Raw genomic sequence first — 10,679 nt, 5'->3', positions numbered from 1 at the left:
GAGTACTTGTTATGTTGGCACTTTTAATATTCTAAAATACTATAAGAATCGTATACTGGGTGATCGCAGGTTATATATACACATATATATTATAGCCGATCAAGCTGTTTGCAAAATAAACCAAAATCGCCCCCCCCCCCCCCCAAAAAAAAAAGAAACAACTATACATACGCTAAAGTTGTCTCGCGGATTAACTTTCTCCAAAGAGGCCTTCACGGCGAAAACTCTAACCTGTTGGCTTTACAACCAAGTTGCCATTAACCCTACAACAAGGCAATTGATCATGACAATTTTCGGCCGCGGCACTCAATACAAATCGCAACGTGTAGTTAGGTAGCATTGCAGCCTAAATTGCAAATTACGATGAAGTAAAATCGAAAGTAAAGGTCAAAAAGATAAATCGAGACACAACGTTCTTTTAATTCTTCGGCTCTGTTTAATGGAAACGAGAATGCAGAACCCGTTTAGCCACGAGCTCAATGGATGCCGCCCTAACATTTCCTGATTCAACATCAGTGACAGTGACTTTTAATTCCGTGCCACCAAACTTTACATCCAATCTTAATACTCTGTCACAGCCCTTAGTGGTGTCAGGAGTTGGAATCATGATGTCGACGTTTTCACTTACAACTCCGGGATCGGTTACGAATTGAGCATCCTCTTGATCTGTGCTGTAAAAACGGAAAGGTATCTCGGTCGAGTTGGGATTGATGGGAGAAAACGTGTGCGTTCTCTTCTCCTCGATATCTATTCGTTCACCCTTCCTCGCCAACGTTACAAAAATGTCACGACAATAAGCTTTGGAATTGCGGAACATTTGTTTCTCTCGGGGGTGTTTTTTAGGATCAAACGTACAACAGGTATCTACACCATACGTCTTGCCCATGATCCTTGCACGAAGCAAAGTTGGATCTTGAGCAAACTCTACGGCGCCACGAATTATGGCAAGTTCGGGGTCTTGTGGAATAAGAATGCGTTTGTCAGAAAAACTGCGAGAAATTTCTTTTCGCAAAAATTGAGCTTCAGAAAAACCACCAACAAGAAACATGGTTTTCACATCTTGAAGACTTGGTTTGGAGAGCAAACTTCTAATGTGTTCTGCGATCTTGGTCACTATTGGACGATGAAGGTCGCCTAGGGTTTCCATGGTGATATTCAGATAGTCGCTACTTATGCTGACTTTTTCAGAGAAATGGAGCGAAATTCTCGTATTGATAGCATCGTCGTCGTCCCCAATTTCATGATAGCAAGACTTCATAAAGTTTAAAGGGAGAGGAATACTTATCTCTTCGTTGTCGATATCTTCTTCTGCCCTCTTGTGAGTCTCAAAGCGATTCATTATAGTCTGCCAGTCACTCGGAAATTGCTCTTTAAATTTGGTAATGAAGTCTTCTCCAAATGCTTTGGCCATCAGCTTCTCAAATTCGCTATCCACATGAATTCCTCCAAAGAGACCACCAGAGGGACAGTGTTTTTCTAAAATGTGCCCATCCATAGCATCGACTTCATGGACGGTAATATCCAAAGTTCCACCTGCAGAGAGTGTAAATTCATTTTAAAACTTTGTACATGTGATGTAGTTTGTAAAAAAAAAATCAAAAGATAAAAATCATCTCTCCTTCCTTCATTCGGCTTTCCATAGTCCAAGATTTTGAAGTATGAGTATGTCAACTCACAAGTACACCATTTGTGCACCAACGTACTTTTCTTCAGTTTTCAGACAGCATTTTAAATCAGGGTTTTTGACCATGTGTGACATTACCAAAAATTGGCATTTGGAAAAGATATTCTATTATCGATTATTAGTTTTATTAGTAGCAATGTATAATACTAAATTTGTGCTTATGAACAGCATGCAGTTAAAACACACCTCCATTATCCACCACCATGTAAGGAACCTTCTCCTCGTCCAGAGTTTCCTTTACCACCTCTTTACCTTGTTTTCCTTTGAACATACTGAACGGCAATTTTCTACAATAGTACGAAGCAGCTTCAGGTTCTAAGGCAAGAATCAGTTGGTCGGGATCCTCAGGACTTGCTATTCCCGCCTACAAGAACGAAATAGAAACATAATCAACTCCATGTAATTATCTACCTGTTAAGAAAGTGAGTTTGGGATCATTAGTTACCTTATAAGCAGCCTTTCTCATGAATTCTTTAGCAGAAACACTCCATATTGCTGGAATTGTTATAACCCATTGAATCTGTGCAGGTTTGTACATGACGTCTGCATCGGGGTTGTCCTTTTCTGACTTCAGATGCCGCTCGTTTACCGCATCTGTTGAAACTTTCTTCAAGTACTCGAGGCACTTTGCAAACACATCTAATGCTAACCACTTTCTTCCATTCCTGGCTTGTACCTCTGTTCTCTCATTAAGTTCCTGAAAAAACAACATTCGTCGAATAAACTGTTTCAATGACGTATGAATTCACTTGTGGCACTCAGCCAAAGAGGGCTTGCACTGTCATGCATCAATTACACATCTTTGATCTGCTCTAGTCTTTACTTTCGACCTTTTACGTACAACAGTATAATAATAACTTTTGAATTATTTGTCATATTGCAATCATTTGCGTTTAGTTTCGGTGATATCTAACCTAGCCTAAGTAACCTTTTCCGCTCGGCTGTTTTCATCCGGCAGTCCATCCATACAGACAAAATAGAGGGGTTGAATGGGGTTTAATTGATCGCTAAAGTATAATCTGTAAAAATGTAGAGAAACGGGCTGAAATTGTACCTGACTGCTGAGAAATTGCCGTAGAAAATTTAATGAGAACTGAGATTCTAGCACCACAATCCAGACTCTCGCGGTACTTGACTTTTGTTTGAGACCGTTCTGATCAGACCTTTCAATCATGTGACGTCAGTTGAAATCCACAATATCCTTATTTTTCAGTGACAATTGTTTTTCTCCTGACTATAAAATGCTTCACTGAAGTGGAAATCTATCCAGAACAATGAACACGGTTCTCTGTCTTCTTACTATACAAAAACAACTGACCAGGTCCAAACGATGTGTAATGCAAGGTAGAAGGCTAGCATAGTTGACGGAAAGATTGCGGGCCGGCTCTGCTGCTTCATTACTACCCAATATACTGCCGTTATTAATCATGTTTAGTTCTCTTGAATTTTCCGTTCAGAGTTGAAAGCAGCGAACTACACGACGATAATTAGTTATCATGTTTTGATCAATTAAGAAAAAAAAATAACGCGTGTTTAACTTTGGGTGATATGATGAAGAACAGCATCTAGCCAAACCGTTAGGATTGTTTGTGCATTCTGGGCTTACATTAATAGTTTACAGACATGTAGTTCAGTGCTACGACAGCACGTTATAGTCACCAAAGAGCATACCGTGTACAATAACTTTCTTCTTATTGCTTTATTACTAGTATTTTACTGTTTATGGCAGTTTCCGAATTCCATGTCAGAATTAACGTTGTTTCATGTCAATAGTTTCGCTTTCGCTTTGTGTAAGGCTTGACAACGTCGCTCGATTCGGAAACATGTACAACACATAACCAAAAGAAACCGCTTAGAAGAAAGAAAAAACTTACCTTTTTCGAATGAAGCAACAGTTTAAATTTCTCAAAATACAACAGATTTTTACTATCCTTTTGTGACATTGCTTGTTTGCCGTACGTCTCCACTGCTGCATGTCCAAATTTGTGCAGCTCGCCTTTCTCAGTCAGGAGCAGAGCTGTTGGAGTCTTGCTGTAACTAATTCCTTGTCCTCTTCCCCATTTTTGAAAGACATAGACATGATCTTCGGATGCGTTTGGGAAAATGTATCCAAACCCGCTGTAAGTAGTGCCGAAGTCGATCGCAATGATTACATCTCTTTTAGTTTGAGACGCCATATTTTCCCAGATTAACTACCAAAGATATGATACGCAGGCATCGAGAGATGAAAATGTTTAAATCTTTGGAACCAGGACTATACTTAGACAAGATATAAATGCTCCATTTTCAGGGATGCTAGATGTACCAAAGCTACATAGTTGCGACCTCAGTCCACATATGACGATGAGCTATTACTTTCACTTTCTTGTCTATTGTTTTTGAGCGTAATGAATACTGATTATGTTTCCTAGAGATGACACACCCTGATACTTAGAAGTGAACAAAGACGTTTCAGTTTAAATATGGTGTCAGTGTATTGAATTTCTCCAAATGTTATTTCATCAAATATTGAGCTGATCGATCCAAATTGCGAATTTTGCATGGGAAGTTGTTCCTCAACACCAAGTGAAGGTGGGCCGGTCCGACACCGAGAAATCAGCCCCCTACTGGAAGAGGCTTCAACTCACACCAAAGCTTCGGTGATGGGCGAAGGACAAGGGAAAACAGACTTCAACCACTTCTTAGAGGTCAACAATACCATGGTGAAGATGGCGAAGGAGAAGTTTGAGCATCTCGACGAACTATGGAGAAAATATAGTGATCTAAAAAGGTTGAATGAAGAAATTACGACAGAAAATGAGAGTCTTCGACAAAGGTATGTCATTGTATTGTACAGAATTTTTTTCTATGTTTAAGAGCAATTTCAAGCGGAACGATGATAAAGAAGTAAAGAGACTTGGCAATTTGTCGTCGATCGGATCCTTGCTTAAGTTTATGCAAGTACTTTCATTTTGTAACTGCTTCTCAAATCATAGGATGAATAACGATTCAGAGATGAATCATCGTGGCTACCAAAGTAATTCTGAAGATGTCACCAGCAGAAACAAGCAAAGTGATGTCTTGAAGAAATACGAAGGAATGGACGGTGCCAAACGTCGACAAGCCATCGAAGCGTTTGGAGCATGTCGCGGTGACAGGACCGAGCTTTGGTGCAGGAAGGATTTGACATGCCGAATATTTGTGGTATTTATTTATCAATCTTTAACTATAACTGATAGAAGTTTCTTGAGTTGTATTGTATGCTTTTTAGCGACGCGATATTTATATAAGCTTGCATGTATTCCAAAGTTAATTATGTAGGGTGAAGGACTCGTGAAGGTGTTTAAAACCGATATTAGATCGAGTACGAACTCTAACGATAACCATTACTGCTGCTTCTATCTACACAGAAGCGTTTATTTAGCGTAATATTTACCGAAGGATGCTTGCGTTCATTTATGACGGCGTAGCGTAATTGAGTCTCATTCGAGAAGATCCGACGACCATTAAACTACTGAGACTACATGCCATCTTTGAACATTATTAACAGGTGAGAAGATGGTACAATAGCCGTAGTTTAGCTTATTTTTGTAACGCAAAACCGGTTACGCAGCGCCTAAAATGGATCTGGCGCCCGTTTCTCGAAGGTCCCGAAAGTTTTTGCACCCGGAAAGCCATAGCAAAATCTCGAACCTAATGATTACAGAGCTGTTTGTTCACCTTTTCTTGATATGAACAGAGGTTCCCTTCGTACAAGAAGTTTTAGGCGTAAGCACCTCTCCGATTTTAAATACAGATGAACTAAAAATGGCTTTATGGGCCTGAAAAGTTTCCGGGGCTTTCGAGAAACGGGCCCCTGGAACGACTAAGGAGGCGGGAGTCCTGTTTATTTAGGCAAAGTATTAAAGAAACGAGACTCCTCGTATTTCGTGAGACTTTTATCAAGTACCAGGAGAGCTTTTGAGTGAAAGTGTAGAAACCTTAACACTAAAATTTCTCTGTTTTCAGACTGCATACAATATTGCAAGACACACAAAAGACGCATTCAATCAGACGGCGTTACCAAAGTTTTTCTTATGTGCACCATCCGTTGGTGTGAATTGCGAAGAGAGGGAAGCTTCATCCTCAGAGGTCAGTAATTCGAGAAATAATACATACTGCGACATGCATAGCTACATTGTAGTTTGTTTTTGTCGTTCTTGTTGCTCTTTTTCTTGTTTAAAACATCTGTGGATTAAGAAGTAAAAAGGAAGTAAAAAGGATTAAGAAGTAAAAAGTTATAATAAATTGATTCTTTATTGTATTGTCTCTTGCATGAATCCTGCCTACTTCATTGCAGTGACTTCAAGTTGATTAAAGAACGATAAAGTAGTGATTTAAATTATAATTACAAAGTGATCCATCAGTACCCTCCAAGGATGTATCTCATGTGACATAGATGTGTAATTTTACCACAGGCATCACAGCTGATTGAGAGAGGAATGCAACAACCGATATCCGCGGAAATTCGCTCCTTACTTTCAACTAAGTCTGTCATGGTCGCTTGTTCCTCAGTACTCAAAGAAATGGCAGTGGATTGTGACCTAACAGACTTGGAAGAGGTACTCCTTCTTCGAAAAAATGTTCCTTTATTTGTGAAACTGTCTGATCATAGGTTTTTGATCCCGAAGAGCCTAAAATTCAGCTGGTTTTGAAAATAAATACTACCATGAAATGCGTCAAATTTGTAATAAACGCTGGGAGCCCACAATGTTCTATATTTGTGAAAATGCAAATTCTTGCAATCTATCTACAGTTTATAAATGCTTCTTTAACATTTCCACAGCGAACGTTCAGAGAGTTGAAGAAGAAACGTGATCAATGGACAAAAAGTTACCCTTGGCTGCCTCAGCTTGAAGATGAAATATTATCAGGAATGAAGAGTTTCATCACGGACTGCGTGAGAATTGCCTGGCGAATGGTAAATCTACTTCCTCCGTTAAAGATCATGTTGGCAAATGAAGTGGACGGTGAAAAATTTGACGACTACTTTCAAACAGAAAAAGAGGAGGTTAAAGAGAGGACCTCAACCATTACACTTTGTGTTTGGCCAGCTCTTACTGATTACCGTGGCGATGAAGTGCTTGTCAAAGGGACAGTGGTCATAATACCAAAACCTAAACGACAGCAGGAATACGTATTGTAACGTGGTGGTAGAAGCATTCCTATCTTCATCAGCCTCTTGAACAGGGACAACAGTTCCTCCAGTATTGCACCTGTACTATTTGGTTTTATGTCAATTTATACATAAAAGCCTATTATTGTATGTATTATGTTCTAGAACAAAATTGCTGAAGAATAATTGGATTTTTAAGCGAAATAAGAAATATGTCTCAGTAGACGTTTGAACTGGAAAACAGTTTCGTCTGAAGCTACTTTATAGTTGCTGAATGTTGAACGTAGTCAGGTCCTACACATTGCCCGGCCTGCAGGGCATTAGTACTTAAGGCCCCTGTGTAAATAATTTTAACTATTTTAGCATTTTCTTTTAACACTTAAGGCTCTTGTTTAGTGTCCCCAATAAGTCTGCTAGGGCTTACATTTGACACTTAAATAAAGGTTCTTATCTTTATCTTATTGCAATGTTTACTTTTATGTTTATGTTTACATGAAGAGGAGACTTATTCTCGGTTGTCAAACTAAGTTTATAAAAGTAGAGTCGTTACGTTTGTCTTTTCGAATATTGTAGCATTCAATCACAAAATAGCTTACTCCTTGGCAGGCTCAGTCAGTTCAGGGCTGGATGATAATAATTCGAACAAACAAAACAAGAAGCAACCATACACTCCTTGTTTTTTATACTGAGCTTCTGCAGAGCAATGATCACGAAATCAAAACTTCCACATAATCGCATTCCTACCGTACTTATGAAGATGAAGAAACGAACCTATATAGACAACAGTAAAAGGAGGTACTTTAACAAACTTGATCACGTCTTTACTGTTGCATTTCATCTTGTATTCTTAAGGCTGGTTTCCATATGATCGCAGACAATCGCAGACGATCGCGGATCGCAAATCGCAGATCGCAGACGATCGCAAAGAGAGTTGTTTCCATGTAATCGCAGACGATCGCAAGCGATCGCAGAGCCGACTGTTGCATACATTTCGGACAGCGGAAGTTTAAAAATCCCACGCGCGTTGTGCTGGCGGGAAAATCGCAGCATACATTATGGCGGACGTTGAGGAGGAAATTTTGCTGCAAGCAAATTTATTTCTTCTTTTAGTCAACCTATTTTGAAATTCCCTTGGCACTGCGTCTCGCCCCGATCCAGAAGGTAGCGTTTTCAATCGCTTCAGATAACGACCATACACAGTTCTTATGTTGCGGAATTTGACCTCCGCCTCAGCCGCCGATAAATTAAATTTCTCCCCGATTTTTTCCCAGTAGTTAGCCTTTTTGTTTTTGTCTTTGAAATCTTTACTGTTACGGTGGTAAACGCACTGATATCGCGCAACTTCCTCCATAAATTTCTCGTTACTAACGTTACCTTGTTCAACGCCAGCCAGTTTACAACAAATAGGCGGTTGCTTTGTTGCAAAGAAGCGTTGAATCATGGGTCGGAATTCAAAACATTATGGGATACGTTTCGATCGCAGATCGCAGAACTTTGGTTTCCATATGATCGCACGATCGCAATTGATCGCAGACGATCGCAGACGATCGCAGAAGTGTGTTTCCATATGATCGCAGACGATCGCAGAACTTTTTGCGATCTGCGATCCTGATCCGCGATCCGCGATCCGCGATCGTCTGCGATCATATGGAAACCAGCCTTTAAACACCCGAGTTTAATATGTGCTACCCTCAGTAAATAAAGTCAATTATTGATAATGATGATGATGATGATGATTGTAGTTTAGGTTATTCATAACTCACGGTTACAATATCACGTTGAATAGAAATAGGAAATTAAAAGTCTTAGGTTGTGAGGCCTAAGCTAGTTTCAAATGATTTAAGGACAGCTCAAATCCTGATGTAAACCGACCTTCGCCTAAAGGTGCTGCTTCTAACGAACTTTCCAGGACACTCGTATGCGTCGGCTTGCTCAGTGCGCGGAAAGCAAAGCGATCGCCAGCGATTGTATCGAAACTATCGGTTAGGCCAACATATTTTGCACTCAGTTACCTATTTTCCTCGTTCTCGATACATCAGAATTATTGCAATATATTTATTTTTGCAAAAGATTTTTTTCTTATTTGGTAGTCAAAATACAAAACCGCAAACTGAAGAATGCTTGTGACATATTCATTTTATTACGTACAAGGCTGGGCTGGGATCCAACCTATTAAAACAACAAACAAGTTCAAAATTACAATATATACAATTGAATCTGACAAAAAAAAGTCTGAAAACATTTTGATTTTTCTGAAATTTTTGTTGACTTTGATCTTTTGGGAAAGGAACGTCTAGATCAACTTAGACGATTATCATTCTTTAATAAATATTTTACAATGGAATATATTAATTTGTTATAACAATTTGGCACTTCTTTTCAAACTTGCATTTATCTTTTCTAAGTTTACTCGGTAAGATTGTTCTTGTGTTAAACTAAAATCATTTGCTCTGTGTTAATACAGACGCGTTATTATAACATCATTTTCGATATTAATCTGATAGTTTGGTCATAAGTTCGATATCTACTGATTTCTCGGTTCGTGGCAAAGTAGAATGAAAAGAAACGAACCATGACATCGTTTACTGCACATTTGTTCATTACTCAGCAATGTTGAATGTCTTATTGCTCTGATGAAAGCAACATTTTCAAGCTTAAAGAAACAGTTACTTTACCACCACAGAAGACAAAAGTTGTAGAGTCGTCAAATTTGCGTTTGATGCAATTCTCTCGAATTCTTTAACAATGCCTCCGGCGATGAATAGTTTGCTCTTGTTCATTTGCATAAATCATTTTCCAGACGTCTCAACCACAAGTTTTTATTAAAATTTGCTTTCTATGGTGTGAGGTTGTTTTTGCCCAATTCAGTTTCCACAACTGCAATTTCTCCGAGTTATTTTGGAGTCATGCAATTGGTCAAAGTGTCGAAAATTTCCCCAATCTTCCGCGGCAGGGCGAAAATTATTTTCATGTCTTTCTCATCAGCTGAATCCACGTTCCAAACTCTGTGATTCATGGTTGCCTGGTCGCCGTGAATCGCGCTTGAAGTTTTCGATTCCTTGTAGGCCATCCTGAACGCCATCGTGAGTGCGGCTACAACGCATCTTGCGTCTTCGTTTGAACCGCAGAGAAACGCGTGGCACTCTAACCGCCTGGGAGAAGACGAAGACAAATAATTGAACGCAACCACTTTAGGGATCTTCTTGTAGCTGGCGCAGAACAGAATCTTCCGTAGCTTGAATATCTTTTCGTTATTTTTGCTCTCCAGTGAAACGTTCTCTTTGGTTACAATCAGTTTTGCGTTGTCTTTCTCGTTCAACGCGCAGCCCTTTTGATAGAGGCGAGCGATATTTTCCAACGTCCCTGTCTGTGGATACATGGCGTTCTGGCTCCCTAGATATTTCACGTTACACGTGAAATCCGCCGGTTTCGTTTGCACTTCCATGACTTCCTTTCTTCACCAGCGACGGGTTTTCGTCGATGCAACCTTTTAGCTAGTATAACTTACTTACAGTTGTAGAACTTTGTTCTGATCAATAAAAGCGTTCCAAGCGTCTCTGATACACCATTGAGTACCTGGGCAAAGCTTATGTGTATTGCTTATGAATTCCCTTGGGTTGCCGTCAAACAATTAGAGTTATTATTCTTGTTTTGATTCACAAATGATTAAAGAGCACCTGAAATGCTTTGTACTTCCTTTGGGAGTTGGCCACTAGCATAAAAGGATTTCCAAACAATAGAATCCACGCACTCAGTTGTTCACGTAATGAAAATGTGGTCGCGTACTCGACCTTAGCGACCTTCTAGAACTGACGCCTTTTGCGGGTTATTTTAAGCTAATCTCGAGATATTGTCGTGTGC

The 10,679-nt window shown here is 39.5% G+C and overlaps 3 protein-coding genes across 3 annotated transcripts; 1 reads left to right on the top strand and 2 right to left on the bottom strand.

Moving 5' to 3' along the window:
• Positions 1–155: 155 nt before the first annotated feature.
• Positions 156–3,922, bottom strand: LOC145493279 (heat shock 70 kDa protein 12A-like). The gene is made up of 4 exons (XM_081472705.1): positions 3,559–3,922; positions 2,130–2,381; positions 1,871–2,048; positions 156–1,533 (listed from the first exon to the last, which is right to left on the bottom strand). Exons 1-4 carry the CDS (start codon positions 3,859–3,861, stop codon positions 437–439), a joined length of 1,830 nt encoding a protein of 609 aa, XP_081328831.1. The 5' UTR covers positions 3,862–3,922; the 3' UTR covers positions 156–436.
• Positions 3,923–4,183: 261 nt separating this feature from the next.
• Positions 4,184–6,971, top strand: LOC145491723 (uncharacterized). Its single transcript, XM_081470973.1, has 5 exons — positions 4,184–4,499; positions 4,660–4,867; positions 5,672–5,794; positions 6,121–6,264; positions 6,489–6,971. The coding sequence occupies exons 1-5, from the start codon at positions 4,225–4,227 to the stop codon at positions 6,846–6,848; spliced, it is 1,110 nt and encodes a 369-aa protein (XP_081327099.1). The 5' UTR covers positions 4,184–4,224; the 3' UTR covers positions 6,849–6,971.
• A 1,972-nt stretch (positions 6,972–8,943) lies between these two features.
• LOC145492911 (uncharacterized) lies at positions 8,944–10,609 on the bottom strand. The gene has a single exon (XM_081472289.1). It carries the CDS (start codon positions 10,261–10,263, stop codon positions 9,712–9,714), a length of 552 nt encoding a protein of 183 aa, XP_081328415.1. The 5' UTR covers positions 10,264–10,609; the 3' UTR covers positions 8,944–9,711.
• Between the last annotated feature and the right edge of the window lie 70 nt (positions 10,610–10,679).

The sequence above is a fragment of the Orbicella franksi genome, chromosome 7 (genome assembly GCF_964199315.1).
Source record: "Orbicella franksi chromosome 7, jaOrbFran1.1, whole genome shotgun sequence".
In the NCBI taxonomy this organism is placed as follows: domain Eukaryota; kingdom Metazoa; phylum Cnidaria; class Anthozoa; order Scleractinia; family Merulinidae; genus Orbicella; species Orbicella franksi.
Note: the sequence above shows the minus strand (reverse complement) of the source record. Positions and strands in the feature narration are given on the sequence as shown.

Coding starts and splice junctions, on each gene's coding strand:
- LOC145492911 (XM_081472289.1), bottom strand. CDS start 10,263: ATGGAAGTGCAAACGAAACCGGCGGATTTCACGTGTAACGTGAAATAT.
- LOC145491723 (XM_081470973.1), top strand. CDS start 4,225: ATGGGAAGTTGTTCCTCAACACCAAGTGAAGGTGGGCCGGTCCGACAC. Junction 5,795..6,120: donor GGGAAGCTTCATCCTCAGAG/GTCAGTAATTCG, acceptor ATTTTACCACAG/GCATCACAGCTGATTGAGAG. Junction 6,265..6,488: donor ACCTAACAGACTTGGAAGAG/GTACTCCTTCTT, acceptor ACATTTCCACAG/CGAACGTTCAGAGAGTTGAA.
- LOC145493279 (XM_081472705.1), bottom strand. CDS start 3,861: ATGGCGTCTCAAACTAAAAGAGATGTAATCATTGCGATCGACTTCGGC. Junction 2,049..2,129: donor TGAGAAAGGCTGCTTATAAG/GTAACTAATGAT, acceptor TCGTTCTTGTAG/GCGGGAATAGCAAGTCCTGA. Junction 1,534..1,870: donor CATGGTGGTGGATAATGGAG/GTGTGTTTTAAC, acceptor CACTCTCTGCAG/GTGGAACTTTGGATATTACC.